At 53.2% G+C, this 26,451-nt stretch overlaps 1 protein-coding gene across 4 annotated transcripts; it reads left to right on the forward strand.

Moving 5' to 3' along the window:
- The first annotated feature begins 3,651 nt into the window (after positions 1-3,651).
- On the forward strand, positions 3,652-25,900 carry Znf385a (zinc finger protein 385A). 4 transcript variants are annotated; one of them, XM_027950015.2, is made up of 8 exons: positions 3,652-3,727; positions 10,254-10,387; positions 19,494-19,604; positions 21,251-21,413; positions 23,396-23,638; positions 23,994-24,163; positions 24,379-24,474; positions 24,593-25,900. In XM_027950015.2, exons 1-8 carry the CDS (start codon positions 3,718-3,720, stop codon positions 24,821-24,823), a joined length of 1,158 nt encoding a protein of 385 aa, XP_027805816.1. In that variant the 5' UTR covers positions 3,652-3,717; the 3' UTR covers positions 24,824-25,900. The 4 variants fall into 4 exon arrangements, with proteins under 4 accessions (XP_027805816.1, XP_071465892.1, XP_071465893.1 ...); XM_071609791.1 differs by lacking the exon at positions 3,652-3,727 and adding an exon at positions 9,101-9,182; XM_071609792.1 differs by lacking the exon at positions 3,652-3,727 and adding an exon at positions 9,607-9,699.
- Positions 25,901-26,451: the final 551 nt, after the last annotated feature.

Genomic DNA, 26,451 nt, shown 5'->3' on the forward strand with positions numbered 1-26,451 from the left:
CTGCAATCTGTGACCTCCTACCTCACTCTTTCCAAACCCATCCTGGAACCAGACCTCTTGGCAAGAAGGAGATCCCTGTCTCCTGACTTCTGTCCACAGAGAGCTGGGAGTATGCCCCCGGGAACTTCTCTTAGTTGAAAGAGACAATGGAAGGAGAGAAGGGAGGAAATGGTTTGGGTTTGAGGATTAGGGGAGAGTGCAAAGGGGCAGGTCCAAGGAGAAGGTGGAGGGAGATAGTGCAGAAGACTCACCTGGTCTTCCCTTAAATCAGTAATGAAATGGGAGGGGAAATCCAGAGAACTAAATTGGAAGAAAGCTATTAACACTTACACAAAAAGAAACTGAAGCCCAGAGAGTTTATGTAATTTGCCCAAGGTCACACAGAGCAAAGTCAAACCCAGCCTTGTCAGACTGTGACTACTCGAATTCTTACCCAATATATTATAGGATTGGGGTCTTCAAGAGAAATTGGGCACAGTGGGGGAGCCTCTCAGGCTCCTCTTTTCTCATCAAACCTCTTCTGATGTGCTGTGGAGGAGGGAGAGGACTGGGGTTGTGGGAGGCAGATGTCCATGTCTTAGTAGACCATAGTTTTGTCAGCAGAGGGCAGCAAAGCCACAGATTTAAGGGAATTGGGGGAAGAGAGGGGAATGAGGTCCACCTCTCTCTTCCCCCATCACCAGGGCTGTTCTTGTTAACTCAGGCTCTTGCCTAGCAGGGCCTGCATCACCTCAAAATCCTTCTGGGACACCATGCCTGGATCACACTCCAGCCTGTGTCATTTTAGAATTCCATACCTCAGGAATGTCTTCCCAGAGCCCATAAATGAGGAGACGCTGATGGGGAGGAAGAGATAAGATTAGACAAAGAATCACCCAGCATTTTAAAGGATGTCAGCCATAGTACAAGGCACCAGAAATTCTTGAGGAAGGAAATCCCATACTGCATCATCAAGAGGAGTTCCCCTTCTTGGGAGGATGGAGGTGGGGGATCACAGCAGCCAAATGCCAGGGGCCAGATCTGAAATTTCTTCCACTGTTATGAAGAGGGAAATGGGCTGTGAGCATTGGGCTGGGGTCTGGGTTTTCAGTGTGTGGTGAGAGAGTGGAGAGATCTGTCCCATGGATGCACAATTCAAGGAAAGAATTCCTTGGGCTCAAAAATGAAACAGATGTAATCCAGAGCCAGCTTCTCTATCCCCAGGCTGAAACACTCTGGGCTGTTTCCTCTCCCAAATCATGTAGCCCTGCAGAGCAAGTGCCTCCCACCTTGAGACTTGAACAATCCAGAGGAACACAAGGGTGGGGGGCTAGAAGGCCCGAGCCCTATCCTTGTCTGTGTTGGTGGAGTTGGAAAAGAGGAGGGAAGGAAGTGAACAGAGCAGCTGGGGGCGTGTGGAGGGGGAGGGGGCTCAGAAGAGGCAGCTGGCAGGCGGGAAGATGATCTGGGGGTCTCAAGTTTCTTGACATCAATTAGAGCAGCCGGCCTGGGCTCATTAGTAGCCTGGGGTGCAGGGCTCATCAATAATGAATTCACCCCACACTCCCCACCCCCAGCTGCCTGCAAGGTCACCCCGCCCTCCAGCCAGCTGCCTCCCCATAGTAAGATAAGCAAACCCTCTTCTCGGAGTCCCTGAAAAGATGAACAAGGACTAAGGGCAAAGGGGGCTCTATCACAGGTCAACCATGCCTAGCGTTGGCCCTTTTTAGTCTTAGAGTCCACCCAAGAGAGACAACACAGGAAGAGGAGAGTAGAGGCAAGGTCTAAGAAAAGAGGGTTTATGACACTGGGGTAGAACCCTATGGTGGCAGTTCAGACCCAGAGCAAGAGGACACACCTGTAATGCCAGAAGACTGAAGCAAAAAGATCTCAAGTTCAAGGTCAGCCTGGTCAATTTAGTGGAATCCTGTCTTAAAAAGTAAAAGGGCTGGGGATACAGCTCAGTGGTAGAGCAACCCTGGGTTCAATTCCTGGTAACACACACACACACATACCATAAGAGGACCTCCTCTGAGAGACATAGAAACTTCATATCCTCCCCCAAAGCCAATCGTGGACAGCCAGGTCATAGTCCCAAGATCTTTGAACCTCTTGGTCAGAACAATACCAAGGCTTTGGCACCCCCAGCATTCTGTTGCCCTTGAGCTAGAGCACCTTGATAGATGCAAAAACAGATCTTTTCTTCAAACCAAGTCAATGTGGCAAGAGATCGCTGGTGCCCAGAATTAGGAACCCAAACTTCTTGCACCTTATTTGGTTATCCAACTCTAACTTGCCTCCAGAACCCAGGAATGCCAGTCCTCCTTCCCCCTCCTAAACAGTTATGAGATTCTAATCCCACCACCCCTTCCACTGACCTCTTTCTCCCTGTTTCCACCCTCCCTAAATCCCAAGTGTTCCTGTTCCCAAGCACACCCCCTTTCCCTCTGGCTGGGTTTGGCCTGAAGCTGGCTGCTTGGCATTCTGGGAAATCTGCCTGGCACCCTCCCTCTCCAGGCAGGTGTGGACAGGTCCAGGCTGTAGCAGCTGCATCCTCCCCAGACACCTCAGCAGACTCCCAGACTCCAGCCTTGTGCTGGGGTCCCAGTTGCCTAACTTCTTCCCAGGCCCCTTGTTGGCCTTAGAATACATCCCAGTGTCCTGTGTGCCCCCTCCCAACTGACATTCTTCCCAACTCTTAATATCTGTCCTTCTTTCCATTCTCTCCTCCACTTCACCGTGCTCTTCATAGAAGCTCTCCCTGAATCGTACACCCTCTCCCTCCCCAAGCCAATCCAGGTCATCTCTACAAAGTTGCATCTCAGTTCTGGATTTTCTGTCATCTTCCAGTTATGCTAATGATATCAGCTACAACCTTCTATTTCTACATCCTCAAGAGAATTGATTGCAGTCTCTTCCCCAAAAATTTCTTTAAAAGACCCAGGCATTCTGATCAACTCAAATCTATCTTCAACCCCCAAATTCACCCAGCCCCCAGGCATTCTGCTCCTAAATTAGAAAAACAAACCGGTGGATCTCAGTGGCCCTCGCCTGGCCTGGAATCGCAGCGACTGGGGAGGCTAAGGTAGGAGTTCGCAAGTTCGAGGCCAGCCTCAGCATCTTAGCGAGGCCCTAAGCAACTTAGGGAGACCATATCTCAAAATAAAAAAGGCTGGGGAAGTAACTTAGTGGTAGAGCGCCCCTGGGTTCAAGCCCCAGTTTTTGAAAAAAGAAAAGGAAAAGAAAGAAAAGAAAAACAAACTAGGACCCAAACATTCCCGAAGCACCTCCCTCCAACCCCCTCCCAGCTCATCATGTGCCCCCCAATCCGGGGCTCCATCCCTCCCCAGAGCACTCCAGCAGCCTGCCCGACATCAGCCCAGAACTAGACTTCCCGCCCTCAGACCCAGGCCTCTCAGTTTTCAGCTTCCTCCGTCACCTCACGGTCTTCTGGGCGTCTGGTTCCCCCAACCCCGGCTGCAGTGACTCGGTGAAGCCCAGAGATCAGGGGCAGCAAGTAGAAGGTCGAGAGGAAGCGGGAGGGGCCAGGACGCCCCCTCGCGGAGCCCGGGGTGCCGGGTCCCCCCTCCTCCCGTCTTCACCTGCTGCGGGCCCCGCCCCCGCTCCGCCTCGGCCGGCCTCTGCTCCTCCCCCGACTCCTCCCCCCGTACCCCCAGCCCGGCCAGAACGGCCCCCGGGACAGAGCGACGCGGAACCCCGGGCGCCTGGGTCCCCAGCATGATCCTCGGTGAGTGGGCTCTGCGACTCCAGTCTCCCGGCTCCTGGGTCCCTCTCAGTGGGTCACCCCCCTCCACCTCCCGGCACCGCGGTGACTGCGGCCGCCAGTCAGCGACCGGCTCCCCCTCCCCCTTCATCTGGCTCCACATCTGGGGTCCCTTCCTCCCCTCGCTAAGCTGCCGCTTCTCCCGGTGGTCTAAGGAGCGGCAAGGTGGGGGAGGCCGAACGGAGTGAGACCCCCGCCCCATAATGAGAACATTGCGTATTCATGAGGCTCATGAATATTATATGACATTCTACGAGAGGCTGGGGGAGGGGGCTGGTCCTGGCCTGGTGGAGTTGGGGGAAAGGTTCGGACCCGTCCCCTTCAGCGCTTCCCCCTACCCTTTGCTTTGACACTCCGACATCCTTCTGGGCCCAGGATAAGAGGGAAAGGAGGAAGTGGGGGGCGGGGGGAGAAGATGGTGGGTGTAGCTTCGAGGTGAGTGTGGTGGGAGGTGGGAACCTGAGGGCTGAAGATAAGGGGGCTGGGGAGAAGAGAGGGTGGGAAACTGTCCATCCCAGGGCTCCTGCGGCTTAGATCCTGTCTCCGCAGCCATCCTGCCCCAACACGCCGGGACCTGCCCCTCTCTCTCCCTGCTCTGGCTGCCTGGGCCCTTCCTTCCCGTCTTCCTTCTTCCCCTCCACCCCTGCCTTGGGCCGGGGGCACCAGGAGAGGGAGGGGTGATGGGGAAAGTAAGACTGGGGGAGGGGAACTCCCGCTGGGCTCTGACAGCCCGTCAGCCACAGCCACCCCATCCTCATGACCTACATCGGGAAGGGAGCCCCAGGGATGGGGGAGGAGAGGGCCTAGCTGTGCTCTGGACTCCGCATCAGCTCCAGCTCCAGGCCCCTGCCCTGGGCCCTGCCTCCACAGTAGTGCACAGACCTACTCTGACCTCTGCCCTCCACCCTGGCTAGGCCGGTTCCTGTGCCCTGTTTGTAGTGGGAGCCCCCCACCAAGCCCAGACACCTGTGGTCTCCCTCCCCACACTGGGGACACCTGGATCCATGCTGATGCCTAGAGGGCTTGACTGGCTCCTACTCTCATCCTTCTCCTGAGACCCTCTGCTATTTTTCTGCTTGTCTTTTCTTCTTTCAATTGACCTCCCCTTACTCTATTGACTTCACTAGCAGAGGCCCATTGGCCTTCCTTCTCTCCTCCTCCTGTGTGGCTGTCTCACCACTTCATGTCTCACTCCCCTCCACCTGGCACTCCATCCTATCTATCAAGTGAATGAGAGAAGCAAGACATGAATGACTTCTTCCCTGCCTCTTCCCCAAGAGTATTCTAGTAGGGGAAGATATTCCACAGCCCTCTTTGAATACCACCCCCATCCTCTAGGGGGACACCCCCAACACACTTTAGACTCAGACCCCCTTTGCACAGGCTGCACTGTCCTCCACCCTGTGCCATCTCTGCACTCTGCCTTCAAGCTGTAATTAACTCCTTCCTTGTGCCAAGGCTACCAAGGGGTGAGAAGCGTGCCAGGACCCTCAAACCTCAGTCTTTTTTTAAATTTTTATTTTATTTATTTATTTATTTATTTATTGGTGCAGAGGATAGATCCAGAGTCTTACGTATGCATACATAAACACAAGCTCTACCACTGGGCTACCCCCAGCCCCTGCCTTAGCCCTCTCTGAGGAAGGAGGTGGGTGGGGGAAGCTGCCAGGCTCAGGTCCCCCTCTCAGGACCCACACTAAGGTATTCAGCTCTAAATGCCTCATTTAGAATGAACCACGGAGTCCGTGTGCTAGGTGGCCCTGGAGGGACCCTAAGATGTCCCCACCCAGCCTGCTCAAGATCTAGAGTTGGAGTCCCAGGTTTAAGGTGGTTCTGGGCTCAGCTTCCTAGTTCCAAGCCTTTCTGCATCATCCTTTCCAATGGAGTCCCTGGTGCAGTGAATGGCAGGACTTAGGAGGAGGCCTCGTCCAGTCAAATTTCCCAGAGGTCTGCTTCCCTGCTCTTCCCTTCCCAATCTCCTCCTCCCTTTAAGCCCTGCTCCCGCCCACACCCACCCTGGGGTTATTAGGGATGATGTTTTGAGTAGTTGTTCATAATCATCCCCTTGTCTCTTTCATCTTTGACTTCAAAGCCTTTCCAGCTCTCAACCTGCCTCCTGCCAGGATGGGGCAGAAGGGGACAGATACATTGGACTTGGTCAAGAAGATAAGACCCAGGAGCTCAAGGATTTCCACCCACTCCCCACCCTGGTTTAGGCATTTCTGGGGAAGGAAGAGAGGCCAAAAGGCCTAAAAGGAAACGGAGATGGAGAGATGATATCTCAATTCCTCCCTTTGGCCACAAAATCTAATTCCCATTCTAACCCAGCGCTGACCCTGTGAATTTTGCCACCTTGAGCCCTAACCACTTGCAACCTTAACCCCAGTGCCTCTCTCTGAGCTTAGTCTCACCTGGCCTACCCTTCAGACCAGCAGCACTACTCCCAGCCCTGCCCAGCACCTCTCCTAGCTCCTGTGCCTACTCAGGCTTTGCCACACCCTGAGCCAGCTCACTGCAGGCGCTCCCATTCTTTCCACCAGGGCCTGAGGCCGGGGCTCCACCTGAAAGCCAAAGAGCTAGGCCTCCCAACTTGGCCAGAACTTCTGGGGAAGAGAAGGAGGAAGAGACCAGGCCTGAGTGGGATGGAGGAGCCAGATGCAGCTTGGTGATGGGTTAGTGTTGGCAGGGAATCCAGAGTAAGATCAAAGTGCCCGTGGCTAAGCAGGGTATGGAAATGGGCAGATGTCCACTATCTGAGGAGCTGTGAGCTGGCCCCTCTAAAATGCACTGGGAACTGTCTTTAATAAAGCATGTAGCAATTCCCCATGGAGCTGGGTGGGGTTCCGTCTGCGGGAGGTAATTACTCTAATGAGCTGCTCTCTGGAGGAGCCTGCCCCAGCCAGGCCCCAGCTCCTCCCTGCCCTGCCTAACATGGGTGCTTCACTTGCACACACTCCAATTTACTCTCCTTCTCTCCTCCAAACCTGCCTGAAGCCCTCACCCAGCCCAATGACAAAAGCCCAAATTTTTTACCTCAGTTCCTGATCACCTGGCCCTTCCTATAGTCTTGTCTTTTTCCCTTTCCTTCCCCCAGAAAAAATGTAGTGCTTAAAAGCTCTGCCTCTGGAGCCAGGAGTGTTCAAATGCCCTAATAGCTGTGTGACCTTGGTCAGATAACTCCCTCTCTGAGCCAGCTGTCATCATCTATAAGATGAGAATTCATTTATTCAGCAAACATTTATTGAGCTCTCATTGTGGCACGCCAGCACTTGACATGGATTTGTTCAATCCTCTCATCAGCTCTGTGAGGCAGGTACTGTTCTCATTTCACAGATGAGAAATGAGACTGAAAGAGCCAGAGAAACCAGCTAGCCACCCAACTAGTGCACAGGGATCATGCACTGGAAGACCATGTATGTAAAGTGCCCAGCATATAGTAAGCCCTCAAAAAGTGGCACCTATTGTTTTCTCAGAAAATGGGGAGGAGGGAGCCAGGTGTGGTGAGGCACACCTGTAATCTCAGTGACTTGGGAGGCTGAGGCAGTAGGATTGCAGATTCAAAGCCTGCCTCAGCAACTTTAGCAAGGCCCTAAGCAATTAGCAAGACCCTGTCTCAAAATAATTTGAAAAACAGGCTGGGGATGTGGCCCAGTGCTAAAGCACTTCTGGGTTCAATGCCTAGTACAAGAAAAAGGAGGGGGAGGGAAGAGCCTGAGGCTTGAGCTACATGAAACCAAGAAGTCTGTTTCTGCCCACCGAACCCATAAGCTGCCATCTGCCCCTCTCCACACCTCAGATTTCAGAGTGGAGCGGGAGGACATAGGAATCTGGAAAGGAGAAAATGAATCTCTAGTTGTCCACTCTAGTCCTTCCCTTACTCCACTCTTATTTCACCCCTCTCTCACATTCCCCCCACCCCAAGGTTCACACCAGTGGAAAAGATGAGCTACTGGCCACAGGGAACTGAGTGGCTGTACCTGTTTTGTTTTATCCCCTCTGGAGTTGAAATGAGGACTCCAACCCCAGGAAATGCATGGAACTTGCTCTCCCCATCCTATCCTTCAACCAGATGGAAGCCTGTGCTCACATCTCTGCTTCAGAGTTAAATTAGAGCCCTTTGGGAGTGATGTAGCAGAGAAAGAACTTGCTATAGAGCGCGACAGATCTCGATTTGAATCTCAGCCCTGGTACTTACAGGCTGTGTGACATCAGCCAAGTTTTTTAACTACTCTCAGTCCTGGTTTCCTCACATATCAAGTGGAAAAAAATATTATCAGCTCCTTCATAGAATCCTTGCCACCTCATAGCCCGGGTCACCTCCGAGATTAAATGTGATAATACTCAGAATTCATTGCCTGGCACATAGTGGCTCCTCGATTTTTTTTTCCTGCGGCTTTTTCTGGAACTCAGCTCTATCCTCTAAGATGGGTGTGAGGAGTGGGAGGTTAGAGGGTGGAGAGCCACTCTGCAGTCCCTGGTGCTCCAGCAGGTCAAGTGCCAGCCCCAAACCAGCTGCTGGGGTGGGGGCGGGATGCTGGGGACTCTGGGAGCACTCAGGTTTCTGTCACCATTCCTGAGGCTCGTTAAGGCTGCCCTGGCCTTGGGTGCCAGGCAGAGAGGCGGGTGGGGCCTAGGGGGAGAGGCCATGAGGGGACAGATCGGGAAGGGGAGATGGCCAAGCTGTTAGTCTCTCTGTTCACTCTCTTCTCTTTATCTTTCTCCCGCTCTCCGTCCTCCGCCTTTTGGCCCTCCCACCCTAACCTCCAGCTCTGCGCCCGCTTCTCAGCAGTGTCTCTATTGCATCTCACTCTCTTCCATCTCCATGGTTCTCGACCCTCTTCTCTCGCAGTGTCTCTGTCCTCTTCCTCAGTTACTTATTCCTGCTCTGCCATGCTACCATTTCCTCTCACTTGCTGTCTGTCTTTGCCCACCCCATCCCAACCCTGAAGGTGTCAGAGGAGGAAATGGACACAAGACATACAGACCCCCAGCAGCTTAAGGGCCAAAGCCAAGCATCCTAGTCTCTCCTCCAGGCCCTAGAATTTGTGAGCCCAAACTCCCAGCAGTCTTGAGCCTTCCCTGCCTGAGGCACCCTGGTCACCCAGTCCTGGCACTGGGTAGAAGAGAGAGACCCCCTCCAGACCTTTCTGGACCAGCTCCCTGCCCCCAGCTGTGCCTGAGCCCTCCCCACCCCCTCTCTCTCGCCTCAGATTCCCCTAATCCCTGCTCCCCCGCCCTCCCCTCTGCCCCACTTTTCCAGGACTCTGATTGGCTGATTCTACTGACTGGGCTGGGGGAGGGGGATGGCAAGGGAGGGGGCAGAGGGCAGAACCAAGGGAAGGGGACATTGTCAGGCCCAGGCCCCTGGGGGGCCAGGGCCAGGCCACTGCCTGGGGGCAGCGGGCACCAGAAACTGAAGGTATGAAAGAGGGAAGTCTCTATGGAGGGAATAGGAGAGGATCCTGGGGATCCCCTGCCCTAGGAAGGTCAAGGGAGGACGGGGCAAAGCAAGCAGGGCTTTGTTCCTGGGAACCCCTGTTGCTGGCAGGGGGTGCCTGGACTAGTGGAGGGCAGCCAGAGCTCCGCAGCTGGGGGACTGTGGGGTTGCAGAAGGCAGCTGGGCCAGAGGAAACTCAGAGGGTCTGGGTGCCCCTGCGCTCAGGGCTCCCTTTGGAAGCTGGTAGAGTTCCTCCTATGACTTAGTGGGGAGAAGAAGGTTTCAGGGGAGGGCAGTTGGAGAGCAGGCCTGCACTTTCATTTCCCCTTGGGGTCAGAGGCCGGGTGGTGGCTGTTCCTGCAGAGCTGGAGCGGAGCACTCCTGGTGAGACAAAGGGTCTGGGAGGACTAAGGAGGGTTGGAGAGGGGCCTCAGAGGGTGGCCCAGGCCATCCATTTCCCAGAGCATTTGCCACCCACTGGCTACCTGCCTCCAGAGAGGTGAGCAGTTAATTAAGGGTCATGATTGGAACAAAATCATAACTCCAGGGAACCTGAAAGATTCTGCAGCCCCTGCCCCAGATCTTAGCTTCATGGTCCCCTTGGGCAGTGAGTGGCATGAATCACCCAGTTGACTCCGTCCTTCCTGGGATGATAACAAACCTTTGAATATCCAGGGAGAAGGCAGTGAATGCCAGGGAAGAAAGGAGTGGCCAGGGACTTGGGGCTCAGAGTCCCTGTGGGTCCAGCAGGCAGGCTGCAAAGAAGGTCTAGGCTTTCCTGGGTCTGTAAAATACCCACAGGTCTTTGGGGGAGGGAGGATAGAGAAGGGGGAAGCGAAAACCACCCAGAAGGGAAGGCCCACAGTGGAGGACCTGCTCCAGTGCTCTGGAGCCAGCAGGGGAAGTGTGTCTACACTGCTCACACGTGTGCTCGCACTAGGGGTCACACTTCTGAGTGAGGGGGGAGCAGCTAGGGAGTGGGACTGCCAGGCTTGGGCGGGGTTCCCAAGCTTCAATCTTCCTACCCTACAGAATGTTTTCTCTGCCCTCCAGGCAGCCTGAGCCGGGCAGGGCCCCTCCCTCTGCTGCGGCAGCCCCCCATCATGCAGCCTCCACTGGACCTCAAACAGATTCTGCCCTTCCCTCTGGAGCCGGCTCCCACCCTGGGCCTCTTCAACTACAGCACTGTGAGTAGCAGCCGCCATCTTCCCCACCCTCCTTCCCCAGCCCCTGCCCTCTGCTTCTCCTGTATTTAATTCTTTCTCTCTTCTTATAACTTAATCTTCCTCACTTCTAGTCAATTACAAGTATTGTCAGCTCTCTGGTATAGTATTAACCACAATAATAATAGTTAATATTTACTGAGATCTTGCTATCGACCAACACATGGAGTGCTTTGTTTGAATGATCTTAGTCCTCCGTGTTCGGCAGACCATCCAGAGAAGTAATGAGACCCAAGTTGTGGTAGTGACAGTGAGGAGGTGGCAGGGTGTACATGCTGGATCCAGAAGGAGGGGATAAGCAGGAAGACACGCATGCCTGCTTAAGTTCTAGCTCTCTAGAGCCCTAGCTGGGTAGGTAGGATCAGTAGGTAGGGCTTGGATGGTTGGTGAAGTTGTCTATTTACTACAACATGAAATAGGGAGCCACTGTCCATTCTTGAGCAGGAGAATGACTTGCTAAGAGCAGCCGTGGAGGAGGAAGGTGACTGGGCTAGTCAGAAGTGGGGCTAGAAGGGAGCAAAGACTGGAGGAGGGTGGCCGTCAGGAGGGTGCCCCAGCAATGTGGGCCTGGAGGGAAGTCAGTCTGGGCCAGTGGCAGCAGCAGGGTGAGGAAGAGGAAGGGGGAAGGGTGAGGTGTTTCCAAGGACATACTGACAGGCCTGGTAACCAACTGGTGTTCAGGGGTGGGGGAGAAGAGAAAGGATGAGTCAAGGATGACTCCAAGGTCCAGGCCTAAGTGACTGGGAGGAAGAAGTTACAGGACACAGGCAGGGTTGGAGGAGGAGGCTGTCTGGGTGGAGAGTGCTGAACTCTTTGGGACACGCTGAGAGAGATCCCAGAGAACGCTGAACGAAAAAGGTCCAAGAGTTGGGTGTGGTTCTGGGTGCCTATAATCTCAGCAACTCCAGAGGCTGAGGCAGGAGGATTGCAAGTGTGAACTGCAGCCTCTGCAATAGTCAACTAGAACTTGAGGCCTGGAGAGAGGGCTGAAGCTAAAGGTTGGGGGGAATCAGCCTTACTCAACCCAGATCATTTACCCTGAAAGCACACTTGGCCACAAACACATACTGGCTGGAGGATGCAGGATTTCTTTATCCAACTCCTTTTCATCTTCACAACCACCCCACAAGGTAGACATTAATATTCCTGTTTGACAAATGGGACAACAAAAATTGAGGTTCTGCAGAGTTTAGTAATTTTTTTTCCTGTATTGGAGATTGAACCCCAGGGGCGCTTAGCCACTGAACCATATCCCCAGCCTTTTTTTTTTTTTTGAGTCTGGGTCTTGCTAAGTTTCTGAGGCTGGCTTTGAATTTGGGATCCTCCTGCCTCAGCTTTCCAAATTGCTGAGATTACAGACATGCACCACATCCAGCAAGGGTTCAGTAATTTATATAAGTTGACACAATAATATGTGTCCAAGATATAATTTGAATCCATAACATCTGACTCCAAATAGAATTGTCATTATTCCATAGCCACTCTCCAAAAACTCCAAAAGAACCCAACCCAACATTCAATTGCATTTTAATGTCTACAAGTGCTTTTCATAGCTTTTTTTTAGTATTATTTATTTATTTATTTTTTATTAGTTGCTCATGACAATACAACGATCTTGACATATCATACATTTGATTGCTTTTCATATCTTAACCTTTAACCTTTATAGTACCCTTTGGGGCGGCTATTGTTATTATTCTTATTTTACAAGAGAAAATTGAGTATTGACTGTAAGCAGTTCTATGTACAATGCAGACAGGAGAGGTAAATATGAGACAGTCCTCTCTTAAAGGACCTTATATTCAGAAGAAAAAAGATATGTACACAGTAGAACAGAGGGAAGATTATGAATATTGTCACAGAAACACTAACAAAAATTCAATTTAACCAAAGAAAAAAATTTTGAGCATATATCATGTGCTGGGCACTGTGCCTGGTGTGAGGGATACAGGACTCAGTTCTCCCCCTTAGGGACCTCACAGTTTAGTAGGAGTAATAACAAGTTAACAGTTACCCTGTGGTGTTGAGGAGCTGTGTTAGAGGCTTTTAGCTTGCATGGGAGTCCAAGGCAGTGTCAAACAAGACTTGCTGGATATGGAAGTACCTAAGGGACCAACCAAAGTTAAGCAGGAAAAAGGAGAGCAGAGGAGAAGAGGCTTAACCTAGATGGAGTGGGTAACATGACTTAGGTTTGTTTTGGTACCAGTGATTGAAAACAGGGGCACTCAACCCCTGAGCTATATTCCCAGCCCTACTTGTATTTTATTTAGAGACAGGGTCTCACTGAGTTGCTTAGCGCCTCCTTTTTGCTGAGGCTGGCTTTGAACTCTCGATCCTCCTTCCTCAGCCTCCCAAGCCATTGGGATTACACGCGTGCGCCACTGTGCCCAGCCCATAATTTAGGTTTTGAAGAATTAGTAGTAGGATTTAAAAAGTGGCCTTAGACAATGTTCCAGATTGAAGCAAATCACGTGAACAAGGACTGGAAAAGAACCCTTAAGAAAATGCCATTTGTTGAGTATAACTGGATCAGAAGGTGTGGGGGATACTTCCCCCTATCTGAATACCTGACGTATATTTACCCTCATGTCTCAGCAGCCCATTACTGTCTCCATTTTTAAAATTTATTTGCTTTTTCATGTTGTTTTGAGACCAGGGTCTCACTGATCTTCCCAGGATGGGCTTGAATTCAAGATCCTTCTGCCTCAGTCTCCCACATAGTTGGGATTATAGGAGTGCCATATCCCTATTTTATCGGTAAGAAAATATAGACTCAGAGGGTTACGTGATTTGTCTAAGGTTGCAAAGCTATCTAATTCTGGGCCTGGGGTTGTGCCTCAGAGGTAGAGTGCTTGCCTAGCATGCATGAGGCACTGGGTTCAATCCTCACCACCATATAAAAATAAAATAAGGGACTGTGTCTACCCACAATTACAAAATAAATGTTTTTTTTAAAAAAAGAGCTCTCTGTTTAAAAATAAATAAATAAATAGCCCAGGTTTCTGAGTTCCACAGGGTTCCTCTCTCTACTGCTTCTAGTGGAGCTGTTTAAAGCCATGAGCGCCTGGTGTGGAGCTGCACACCTGTCATCCCAGCAACTCTGGAGACTGCGGCAGGTTCAAGGCCAGCCTGAGCAACTTAATGACACTTTCAGCAACTTACTGAGACCCTGTCTCAAAATTAAGAAATAAAAAGGGCTGGGAACCCCAGATTCAATCCCTAGTACCAAAAACAAAAAAAGAAAAAGAAAAAAAAGAAGAAGTCATGGGATCTGGAAGTGTAGCTCAGCCAGGGAGTGTAGCTCAATGGAGAGCACTTGCCTAGCATGCATGAGGCCCTGGATTCAATTCCCATCACCAGTAATAAATAAATAGGTATATAGATAGATAGGTAGATAGAGAATTAAGGGCATGAGCAAAAATAGGCTTGAGAGTGCAGCAGGGTGTTGAACATCACCATCTTTGGCACATGAGGGTCAGGATGTGAATTGATGTTCCACTGTACTGGCTGTGTGCCCTTAGGCCAGACATTTAACCATCTTGAAACTCAATTTTATCATCCAGAGAATGGGATGGTAATAGTACTAATTCACAAAGTTGTAACAATTGTATTATATAATCATAATGCCTAGCACAAACTAAGTGCTCAATCAGTATCAGCTGCTATGATTATTACGTTATTGCTATTATTTTGATTTAAGGGAAGAGCAGAAAGAGAAAGGTAGGATGGTCAGGGACTCAGTCTTGAGGAATAAGCAGAATTAGGCAGTGGGAACCTGAGGAGGCTCAGTAAAGGAAACAGAGGAGCCACTGGAGGGGGCGGGGGAGGAAATATGTTCCTGTAGAGTTGGAAAAGCCAAGGGAGAGAGTGTGTCGGGCTGCACCAATAGTGTCAAATTCTGCAGGGGAATGAGGACTGCAGAAAAGCTGCAGACAGGCCTTTGGAAGTACTGTGCAGCAGTTAAGTACATGGCTTGGGAGTCAAGCTGCCCAGGTTTAAATTCAAATCCCAGTTCAGCCACTTACTAGCTTATGACCTTGGGCAAATTATTTAACCTCTCTAAACCTCAGTTCCTTCGTCTATAAAATGAAGATAATAATAGTACTTACTTCAGATAGTGGTTGTGATGATTAAATTAGATAATCCATGCAAAGAGTTCAGTACAGAGCAGCCACATTCCAAGGGCTCAATCAACATTAGGTGCTGCTGGAGATGATATTATTGCTCATGGCACCTCTGGCGGTCTGTGGACTGGTACCTCCAGCTCTCTTTCCTACTGGGCAGTTCCTACCCATCAGACCCTCCTTGCATTACTGTCTCCCCTTTCTCCTCCCAGGTACTCCACTGCTTCCCTCTGCCCTTGGACGTCCCTCACTATCTCCCAAAGGCAACCCCTCACTAGATCCAGATCCCTGGTTCCGTCATGTCTTTGCCTTAGGAGATTTGTGAGGGGATGAGACCCGGAGATGAGATAGTAGGATCCCAGGCCCTGTCCACAGAGAACGAGGTGTCCTGGGGAGTGGGCTGCTTTACCTTCCTGCCGCTCACGCCCCAGTACTGTCCCCACTCGACCGCCAGAGGGCAGTAAATGCACGAAGCGTGGTTTAAGCTTAGAGAACCTGGTGCGCTGGCCGGAGTCGGGCGAGGGGAGGGGGTGAGAAGAGGTTAGGGATGTGTTCCCTAGTCTGAGGTCGCTTCTGTCCAGAGAGCCAGCCCCCGCCCAGCTCCATCATTGGAAGGAATCGCTGAGAGAAGTGCCTGACACCTGGGTACCTGGACTCGATTTCCCACCCCTGCGGGGGAAGAGGCTTGTAAAAGGTGCAGCACAGGGACTGTGTGCAGAGGGAACTGGGAATGGGTCGTCTGCGGACTCGAAAGAAATGCTGTCAGCAGAGGAGCGAGGATCAGGGCAGAAGAGGTGAAAGAAAGGACAAATGTCCGAGCTAGACAGAGTCGACCATAGGATTGGTGGGAACATTGGACCCAAAAAGGAACACCAGTGGAGGCCCCTTAGGTCATCTGTTCCTTGCCTACGGCCGAGCCAAGTGGCCCCTCGCCCGAGAGGGTCTTTCCGGGAAGCAGCGGCGGCACTTGAACATCCCCTCTAGTCTTTTCGGTCTAGCCCCCTCCACTCCTCTCCAGTTCCCTGTCCCCGCCCCCGCCCTCGGACCGCCCTCGGCCCCGCCTCTGGGGCGGGCTCCAGAGCCGGCCGGCGCCGCCTCCCAGACTCCCGACCCGCCCGGCCTCACAGCCCCGAGCCGCCCGGGCAACCAGCGCCGCGTCCCCGGCCTGCCCGGCCGGCCAGGCTCGGCCCCCCGCCCGGGTCCGCCACCCGGGCCATGGAGCCGCGGCCCCCAGGGTCCCGCAGGGTAAGCCACCCGGCCCCTCCTCTCTCTCGGGCTCCGCGCTGCCGCAGAGCCCCCCCACCCCATCCCCGCCCGCCCCTGCGGGGCTGGCCACCTCTCCCTGCGCCCCGTCCGCGGGTTGTCCGGCCCATCCCCCACACCGGCGCGGCCCTAACCAGCCTCAGGATCCCGGCTGGTGTCCCCAGACTATGCCACCATACCGGATACCCTAACCTCTGGTCCCCAGGTCCTTGGAATCCCTCAGATCTTCAGACTTCCAGGCAGGTCCTACACCTACCCTCAAATTACCTCACTTTTCAGCTCCCTCTTCACCAGCCCTGGCCCAGCGCCCCTTCCCCACCAGCTTCCACCTGCTCTTTTTATCTTCCCCATGTCAATCCTTCCTGTTCCTCAGGTTTTCCCACCCTTGAGATTCCACTCCCTTTCCCTTGTGGTTTGTCACCTCTTTTTGAGGGGTGGGGAAGTGGGGTGGTCAAACAAGGGACAGCAGGTTCCAATACATAAAGGGGAATGGAAGGAAATATAATCAGAGCTTCCCCATCATGATCTAGTTTCCTCCCTTCTATCCCCATTGCCCTTCCTGATTCACTTTGCCCCAGCTTCAGAAAGCTGTTCCCCTTCACATCTGCTGTTGGAGGGCACATGGGCGGGGACTGTTTGGTGGACTTGTCCAGACAGCGTGTAGGCCAACATCCCATAGAAGAGGCTGTAGAGTGAGATGGTCTCTGGGAGATGCTGGCCTCCACTTCTCCCCAGGGATCCTTCATCTAGGTCACCGGGGCCTCCTGACCTTGGCCCAGAGCAGTACTTCAGTGGCTCACATTCCACCTGCACCAGGATTGGGCCCACAAGTCCTCACCTTCAACTTGGTGTCTCCCCTGTTCATGGAAGAAAAGGTGGGAAAGGCCTGCCTGACTCCAGTGCTACCCTCCATGCCCCCAGTTGGTGTTTCTGGACTTTAACCTGTAGAAAAGTCTGTGCAAGAGTCACTTTCTCACCCTGGAAGAGGGACCCAGGTGGGGCCAGGATTGTTAGGGGTGGAGGTTTGGATGATCAGTCCACATCTCATCCTCAGGGTCCTGGGTCCTTATCCCACATGGGAATAGGCTGGGGCAATGGGGTGGGGTAGAGACAGAACCAGGAGTCTCTGCCCTCCCCTCTGCATCCCATTCCTCTCTCCCTACTGTTTTCATTCTACTTAGGTTTCCTGGCCCAGATTGGGTTTCTGTCTGGGCTGAATTCCCATTCCCCACCCAGCATGTGAGGAAGCCCAGGGTTTAGGAGAACCCTGGGGCAGAGTTGGGGGGGGTCTCTAGATAGGAATGACTTAGACCTGGAGATTGGGAGCTGAGAGCAGCAGTCTGTCTCCCCTTTGTGATTAAAGCCTGTCTCCAACTTGGTCTGTCTTTCTTTCTGCCAAACACATCATATATTTACACAGATAAACACACAGCTGAAGATTACACAACCTGACCATTCGTGGTGTCAGCAAAGCCCCCAACACAGAACTGTTGATACATAAAAGATGTACACACAGTACATGACACTCATTCACACTCCACCCATGCACAGATTGATCACAGCCTGCCTCGCGCGTGCACGCACACACACACGCGCATGCACACACACACACACACATCCATTCCTCTCCTGTTTGACGTTTCCTTGAACATAACTGGGGCTTCCAGAAAGTTGATGGGAGATTATGAAAAGACAGCATTGAGAGAGGCTGCTTCCAGCCCAGGGTCAGTCAAGAGGTTGATGCTTGTCAGACACTTATCTGAATCCAGTCCTGTGCTTGCATCCACCATTGCCAAAATGAGGCAGAGTAGGTGAGGCTGCCGCTCATTTCACAAGGGATGCTGAAAGCCCCTTTCCTGATATTAATCCCAACCAGCCGGTGAGACTCCTGCAGGGCAGGCAAGGAAGTCCAGACATCTGGGCTTCCAGACTTGCCCCTGCTTCATGATCCTTCTCTCACAGTGTCTCATTGGGAACCCTAAAACCTGGGCACCAGCAGAGATTCAACCAAGGAACTAAGGATCCCCAATTCCCCAGCAATGTGTCTTACTTACTTCCACCTGGAAGATAAGGTTTCACCCCTCATTTGGTCTGTTCTTATGAGAGGTCTTAGCCATCACCCAATCCTCCTCAGCCTCAACTGCATTCCAGTCAGTCTCCCTGGCCGCCTGTGGGCCAAGGGGAGGAGGGCTGTTCAGGAAGGCAGTTTTCATGCCTCTAGGCCCTGGCTTTATCTCCTGATAGTAAAAAGCCTCAGAGGAACTCTCATCCTCTTCCCTCCTCATGTGAACTCTTGGCAGGAGACTGCAAAGACATCTGCTGACCCAGGGTGGAGGCAGAGATGGCCCTAATCCTGCCCAGCCCACAGCCCTTCTCAGAAGCCCTGTGATCAGGGAAAGAAGATTCAGAAGATCACTGGGCTGCCTTAGGCTTGTCCACTGTCCAGGTCCCCCTCTTATTCCCCATTATTTGCTAGAGCCACCTATTCCCTTCTGATTTATTTATTTGTTTGTTTGGTTTTTGTACCAAGGATTGAACCCCCAGGGGTGCTTAACCACTGAGACCACCCCCTGACCCTTTTTTTAAAAATATATATTTTATTTTGAGATAGGGTCTTGCTAAGTTGCTGAGGCTGGCTTTGAACTTGCAATTTCTCCTGCCTCAGCCTCCCAAGCCACTGGGATACAGGTGTATGCCATCATGCCTGGTTCTTCTGGTTCTTTTACTTTCTCTAGAAGGTGCTGCCTTTAAAAGGTCCAGAGAGGGGCTGGGGATGTGGCTCAAGCGGTAGCGCGCTCGCCTGGCATGCGTGCGGCCCGGGCTCGATACTCAGCACCACATACCAACAAAGATGTTGTGTCTGCCGAGAACTAAAAATAAATAAATAAATATTTAAAAAAAAAAAAAAAGGTCCAGAGAGCCAGGCACAGTGGCACACACCTGTATTCGTGGCAGGTCCAGAGGCTGAGGCAGGAGGATCATGAGTTCAAAGCCAGCCTCAGCAACTTAGCAAGGCCCTAAGCAATGCAGCAAGACCCTGTCTTTAAATTAAAAAAAAAAAAAAAAAAAAAAAGATAAAAGGTCAAAGGGCTGGGGGTGTGACTCAGTGACTAAATACCCCTAGGTTCAACCCCGATACCAAAAAATAAAACAAAAAGTCCAGAGAAAAAGTGTTAAGGGCAAACTGGGTCCCAGAAATGGGAAGAGAGGAATACCTGTCTCCTGGAACCAGAGGCTGGGCTTGACAGAAAGTCTTACACCAGAAGGGGACCAAAAGGGTTCAAAAGCTTCAGTGGAAGGCCCAAAGGTTCTAGGGTTCCTTGGTCCCTCATGTCAGCAGGCCTCTGGCAGATTCGCTAGCTATAGGAGACAGGTCAAGATGACAGAATTGGACCTTCATGGTATGATGAACCAAGGCAAGAATCCAGGATCAGGTTCCAGCTCAGATATTAACTCATGATGTGACCTTGGGCAAACCACTTCTACTTTTTTGTGAAATAGAAGCATTGGTCCAATGCCTCGATCAGGTCCCTTCCAGTGCTATGAAGATTGGGCTAGAGGAATCAGGGAACTGAGCTTAGAGTCTGAAAAAGCTCTGGGACCTTGGTTTAACCCAGGAGCTGCCAGTTGGGGGAGGATGGACTTATGCTGGGTTCCTGGCTCACCCTAGCCTGCCTCCACAGATGGACCCTGTGCAGAAGGCTGTGCTCTCCCACACTTTTGGGGGACCCTTGCTCAAGACCAAGCGGCCCGTCATTTCCTGTAATGTCTGTCAAATCCGCTTCAATTCTCAGGTAAGAAGCCCAGCTGCTTGTCCCACCCTTGGTGGGGGAGGGGGCAGCCAGGGGACCTTGAGGGAGGGTAGAGACTGGGAACTCTGGGTGAGGGGCAAAGATTAAGGGGATGTTAGGGGAAGAACAGGGAGTGGGGACACTGTGGGAGAGGTGAGAGCTACTAGGAGGCATTTCAGGGAAATAAGAGGTCACTTATTTTGATATGAAGTAGACCCATCCTCTGAGGCTGACCCCTTCCTCCCTCCCTCAGGGACTGAGGTATTAGAACACAAGTATCTGGATGGGAGTGTGGCCTTTGGCCCTCTGGTTCTCGGGTGCAGGGCTGAGTTAGGTCATTGGTTCCCCTGCAGAGCCTGTGTCCTCTTTGGCCTCTGCTAGGCTCCTCCCTGGGCCCACTAACTTCCCTCTAACCCCTTGGTTTCCTCTTCTCTACACCCCATTTCTACCCTTCTCCCTCCAAATCACACACCAAGTCTGGCCCCTACACCCCTCCCATGGGACTTTCCCCATGGAGAGAAGCCACCCCAAACCCAAGTGTCCAGCCATCCAGATGTCCTCCCTCTGAGACTCACTGGGACTCCTTTTTGGGTCTAGAGGGAACTTCATGGTGTACATGTGCTGAGAGCTTTTGGAGAAAAACAGCAGGGCCTCATTCTGCTGAGTAGAGAAATAAAAGCATGTTCTATTTCTCTACCCAGTACACACACATACACATGCACAAACCCCATGCCATGGGCCTTGCACACCACCGCCCTCCCCCTGGGCTGCCAGTGTTCTTTCCTGCCTATCTACACCTTTTATTTCTACCCCTGTCTAAGTGACCTTGGGCCTCCAGGATTGTACATTCTTAGCAGGGGTACAAATGGGAGCGGAGGGTAGGGGCAGGCGGTGGGTAGGTGGAGCCAAGATCAACCCAGCATTAGGTCTCTGTTTAGCTTGGTCCCCAGGCATCCTTTCTACCAACCCTTTCTCTGCTCACTGGTGGAGGGAACAAGATTGGAGGGGTGGGGAGCCAATAGCAAATAGTTCTTCCCTCTCTTTGCCCTCCCTTTCCCTCCCCCATCCAGTGGCTCTGTTTTGACAGCTGTCTCTACTGCTGTCTTCTGTCTCCAGAGCTGGGCTTAAGGCCAGGGTCCTCTAGAGTGTCCGTAGAGGAGTCACGGAAAATGAGACCTAGGGGGAGTCATCAGGATAGAACCCAGGCATCAGAGCTCCTGCGACATCCAGTCTGAGAGTAAAAGCAGCAAGGGCAGAATCCTGGGGGCACAGGATGCAGGACATAGGCCTAGGGTCTAAGAGGATGCCAACTGACTTCATTTTAGGTCCCTCCCAGTTTAGAATTCTCCCACAGGTTTGTGGTCCCCTCCTCTCTATCCCAGGATTAGGTGGAGGGCCTCAGTCAGCAGTCAGGCCCTGGGTATGGTAGTGGGGTACAGTTCTGGGCTAAGATTCCCAGAGACTCACACTTTAGGTGTTTGCCCAAGGTTCATGAACCAGCAGACTGATCAGCATGGGGCTGTACATCTCAGCATGCAGGGAGATTCATTGCAGCCCGCTGAGGCCACCTTAGGAGCTGAGGAGCCCTGTGGGGAGATCAGACGATGAAAAGTGATCTCAGATTCCATTTTTTTCTTCCATCCCTAAAGAGTCAGGCTGAGGCACACTACAAGGGTAACCGCCACGCCCGAAGAGTCAAAGGCATCGAGGCTGCCAAGACCCGAGGCAGAGAGCCTGGCATCCGGGAACCTGGAGACCCAGCTCCACCAGGAAGCACCCCCCCAAATGGGGAAGGCATAGCCCCCCGCCCAGGTGTGTCTGAATCCCCCACATCCTTCAACTAATCTGTCTTCTCTGTTCTCTCCCCATTTCCAGAACTCTCCTCTGCTTCTCTCTCCCTCCCTCCCTCCCTCCCTCCCTCCCCACCCCCACTCCCACTCAAGGTGGGTCCTGGAGCCAAGCACAGTGATGTAAAATTTCCATCCTGTCACCCCCACCCCCTGCCCCAGCTCCTCTCAACAGAGTCCCCACTGTCTGTCCTCTCTGCTCAGTGACTCAGAGAGGGGCTAGGGTGAGGCCACCTGGCAAACCTCCCCAAGAAAAAGGGAACCATCCAATCCAGAGAGAGGCCCCTTCGTGCTGGGCGAGGGAATCCGGGATGTCTGAGTACCTGCCCTGCTGGGACTCTCCTCAGAGAAGACTAAACCCGAGAAACCCAAGGAACTCCCTAGATGATCTTGGGTAGACCTTTGAACTTTTCTGGGCCAGTTTTCTTTTCTGGCGAATAAGAGAGTGAGACTTTTAAGATCTTTGAGGTCATTTCTAGGTTTACAAAAACCAGCTCCGAAGTTCTTTTTCCCTCATGGCCAGTGGCCATCCTCAACTTCAAAAGACTGGGAAGAGGGAATATAGAAACAGGAAGATATGAGCCACCCCATCCTAGGATTACCACATCCAGTGGCAGTCATGGCCAGCTCCAGAGAGACCTAACATCCCCCTTGTCCCCATTTCCTCCTATGCTGGCCTGCCCTTCCTGCCTCACTCTAAGAAGAATGAGAAACAAGCCTGTGCACCACCCACGCCCCCACTCTCACCACACACACACACTGGGAACCATCCTCAGGCATCCACAGATAGAAGGGCGGGCCTGAGTCCTAACTGTGCTCTGCCTGCTTCCTAGCCTGATCATGTTGGTTCAGTTTAACATCTCTGTAAAGTGCAGGGACATTGGTGGTAGTAGTGGTGGTAGGAGATAGTTAACATTTCTTTTCTTTTTTGTGTGTGGTACTGGGAATGGAGCCCTTTTTTGCTTTTTATTTTAAAACAGATTCTTGCTAAGATCCTGTGTGCCTCACTAAGCTGCAGAGGCTGGCCTTGAACTTTTGATTCTCCTGCCTAAGCCTCCTGAGTTGCTGGGATTACAGGCCGGCACCACCATATCTGACTAGTTAACATTTCTTGCATAGCACTGTTCTAGGTACCTGACACATATTACTTCATTTAGTTCCTATACTTTCTGAGGATACAGAGCAAGATAACTATGCCTGTCCTGCTTTCATAAACCATGAAGTCCTATCCAGAATGGGAGTGGATGTGCTGTCTGGATTGGGATGAAGGTGGAGGATGTCAGAAATGAGTAAGAGAAATAAGCGGAAGAATCATAGGATGGACATCTGCAGGGGTCAGGAGTTCCCTTCCCAACAGCTCCCTACCCCCACTGCAGTCCTCCTCTTGACCCGGAAACTGGATCGTCTGTTGGAGCGAGAATGGGAGCGCTAGAGTTTCCCCTGTACAGAGGCCAGAACACAGTGCTGAGGCCTGGGGCCTGTGCATCTTTAATTGAGCCATGAATTATAGAGCAGCCTGCATCCCTGTTTCTTCCTCTCTGGTTCTGCTCTTTCTGTTTCCCTTTGCCATGCCTGCATCCTTCTCTCCTGGCCCTCCCTCGTCCTGGTTCTGCCCCTTCCAACAGCTAGAAGGCCACTGGGGGATGAATCCTTATTCTATGCCTCACCCTCTGGCTGGCAGACTTCCAGCTTTACCCTCAAGGTAGGCTGGTGGGGCCAGACCCCCCCTAGCCATTCCTAGCTCATGGAGAATGAGCCAGGCACTGGAGTCTCACACCCAGCCTGTGGCAACTGAACCACATCTGGCTCCGACCCATGCATGACAACATGCATGTTGTCACAGGGTGGGGACTCCTGGGCCCTTGCCCTCCAGGAAATGGGGTTAGGTATCCACATGAAGAATGTTCTCCAGGAACTATCTGGGTGACCCATGTTTTACCCCAACAGTTTCCACGGAAAATGGACTGGGTCCAGCCCCAGGATCCCCAGAGAAACAGCCTGGCTCCCCATCCCCCCCAAGTGTTCCAGAAACTGGCCGGGGTGTAATCAAAGGTGAAGGGGGGGCTTCAGCCTCAGCTCCCCTGCCTGGGGGCAGCAAGGAAGAGGAGGAGAAAGCCAAACGGCTGCTCTACTGTGCTTTGTGCAAGGTGGCTGTGAACTCCCTGTCCCAGCTTGAGGCACATAACAAAGGTATGGATTGTCCCCAATCACATTCTCCAGTCCTCTGCCCGTCCTGCCTCCTAGACCCTGAGTCCCTGGCTTCCAACGTCCCCCGGAGCCTCCAAGACCTATGAGGCTGTCTCTTCCCCAGCCATCTCCCTCTGTCCTTAGCCCCCTGTTGCCTCAGCTCCCCCTCCACCTTACATTTTTCACTTGTGATTCTCCTCTGTCCCACCTTGGGTTTAGGAAGAACCCAAGGGGCTCAGAAAAACCCCACACTTGTAAATCCCTCCCAATATTGTCACTGGGAATGTGGGTATTTAAGGTCTAGTAGGCCTGGAAATTGTTCCTCTACCCCTTACCTCCTGCCCTCTGCGGGATCCAGGTACTAAGCACAAGACAATTCTGGAGGCCCGAAGTGGGCTGGGGCCCATCAAAGCTTACCCTAGGCTGGGGCCTCCCACCCCCGGGGAACCAGAGGCTCCTGCCCAAGACCGAACCTTCCACTGTGAGATCTGCAATGTCAAGGTCAACTCGGAGGTCCAACTGAAACAGGTGAGTCTGAGGCCCTCCCCAGGAATTCTGGGAAGCTCCACCCGCTGAGGGGTCAGGAGAACAAAGAGCTTGCGTGAGGCCCCTTCTTCGGGCTCCTACCCCTGTGCTAAAAAAGGGAATGGACCCAGAAACTGGGCTATCAGCGAGGTGGCCCTGCACCGTGGCGGTTGCTTTCTTCTGGGGGATCGCAACCCACCACCCAATCGCTTCCTCAGCACATCTCCAGCCGGCGGCACCGAGACGGCGTGGCCGGGAAGCCCAACCCACTACTGAGCCGTCACAAGAAACCGAGGGGCGCCGGGGAGCTGGCGGTGAGGCCAGGGCGCTGGGAAACTCGGCGGAGGGTTGGAAAGAGGGACGCGGGCGGGGCCCCAGGAGAGGTGGGGTTTATGGACCGCCGCCTGACCTCCCTGCGCTCTCTGGCTTCAGGGCACGCTGACTTTCTCCAAGGAGCTGCCCAAGTCCCTAGCCGGAGGCCTGCTCCCGAGCCCCCTGGCGGTGGCTGCGGTGATGGCAGCGGCAGCAGGCTCCCCGCTGTCCCTGCGTCCAGCTCCGGCTGCACCTCTTCTGCAGGGACCGCCGATCACCCACCCCCTGCTCCACCCGGCCCCGGGACCCATCCGAACTGCGCACGGACCCATCCTCTTCTCCCCCTACTGACCTCAACCCCTGTCCCCTCCCATTCAACCCCCCACCTCCAGCCGGGACCCAGGCCTCCGGGCTCCCAGCCCGCCCCTCCCGGCGCTCCCTGAATGATCTCTCCTTCCCCCCCACCCCGAGGTACGGGGTTCCAGGAAAGGGGAGGGTAGTGGGGGAGGGGGGCTTCAGAAGGGGGGGAACACCCCAGATCTCAGGGAACCCCGCCCCCTGCCCTTCCCTCTCCCCTAGAAAAGGGGGGGCCGTCTCACCCCGAGCCCCCTTGGAGACACCCCCCCTCCCAAAAGCCATGTCCATCCAGCCCTTCCCCCCCAAACCTAGCACAAAACGGGGTTCACAAGCCATGGTCGGGGCCCGAGGGGCAGAAATGGATTTCTTGGCAATAAGCGGACTCTGGGACTCCGGCCCCCTACCCTAAACTGAAGCGCTTCCGTGAACACGCCCGTCCTCCGCAGGGGGAGGGGGGCAAGCGGGATCCTGGGTCCCTCATAAGCACTTTGGTTTTACCGCCGGCAACCTCACTGTGCCCGCCCCGCACCATGCCCCAGCCCCAGGGCTAGCCGGGCCCAACGCAAGGGGCAGCACTTGGTGGCATCTCTGGCACTTGGGTGGGACCAAGGAGATGCCTCCATAGACCCTTCCCTAGCCTTCTTCCTCCCCAGTCCGGGTTCCATTCTTTTCACCAGCACCCATCGCCCAAGGGGTACCGAGGGGGGCAAGGGGTGTCCAGTCCAAGCCCACCCCCGCCTCGCCTTCCGCAAAACTGTGAGCAAAAAGCAATAGAAGCCTCGCCCCCGCCCCTCCCTCTCCGCAGGATTTGCCGAGTCTGTAGCCTCCCCCATCCCAGCTCCAAGACCTCACGGCTGTCCCCTCCACTGCACAACTCGGGCGGGGGCGTGACACCCCCACCCCTCTGTGGTTTCTGTATTGTCAGCCCTTCCAGCCTCCAACCCGGGAGGGAGATGGCCACAACAGGCCTTCCCTCCCCATCAACTCCTTCTGCTTGACAATGTAGCAACCCTGGCCCTCCTCTTTTCCCTCTCCCTGACAATAAAGTCTGGATTCGTTCTGCCCTCCGCCCTCAAGACTCAGCCTCTGTCTTTGCCCAATGACTTGAGAGCACTTTGATCGGGAGATGTATCTGTAGGGTGAAGGAGACCCACACGCCGAAAGGGGGCCAGGAAGAGGAGGGGGATAGGAAAACGGAGTTGGGAGGAGGCAAGGTAGGAGACTTGTGCAAAGCTAGCGCAGTCTAGCTTTGCATCCCACCCCGCTAGTGTAAACTTAGTCCAGAGGAATCTTTAGTCCAGGTTTGGGATTGCAGCTCGGCTGTTTAGAATTTGCCACAAGTCCACTAGGCGGCGCCAGCGACAGGGAAAAGGAGTGTTCCCTAGGCTAAGCCGCTCCTTTGATAAGCTTTGCGATTCCAGGGAAATGGATTTAGACCTAGTCTCAAACAAAGGAAAGAATCCAGGCTTTTGTGAATCTGGTGGGAAACCCATGCCAGCAAGACAGGGCACGGAAAGAAGTGGGGAAGGGGCCTAGAGATCTGAGCTCTAGTTTTTGCTTGGCTCCATCCAGTGACCTCAGGCCAGTCTTAGCCTCTCTGGACCTCAGTTTCCCCATCTGCA

Source organism: Marmota flaviventris, chromosome 3 (assembly GCF_047511675.1).
Source record: "Marmota flaviventris isolate mMarFla1 chromosome 3, mMarFla1.hap1, whole genome shotgun sequence".
NCBI classification, from domain to species: Eukaryota; Metazoa; Chordata; class Mammalia; order Rodentia; family Sciuridae; genus Marmota; species Marmota flaviventris.

Bases quoted from the DNA above. Each gene is read 5' to 3' on its own strand.
- Znf385a (XM_027950015.2), top strand. The intron at 19,605-21,250 runs GTAAGAAGCCCA...CCATCCCTAAAG, and splicing joins AAATCCGCTTCAATTCTCAG to AGTCAGGCTGAGGCACACTA. The intron at 21,414-23,395 runs GTGTGTCTGAAT...TTACCCCAACAG, and splicing joins AGGCATAGCCCCCCGCCCAG to TTTCCACGGAAAATGGACTG.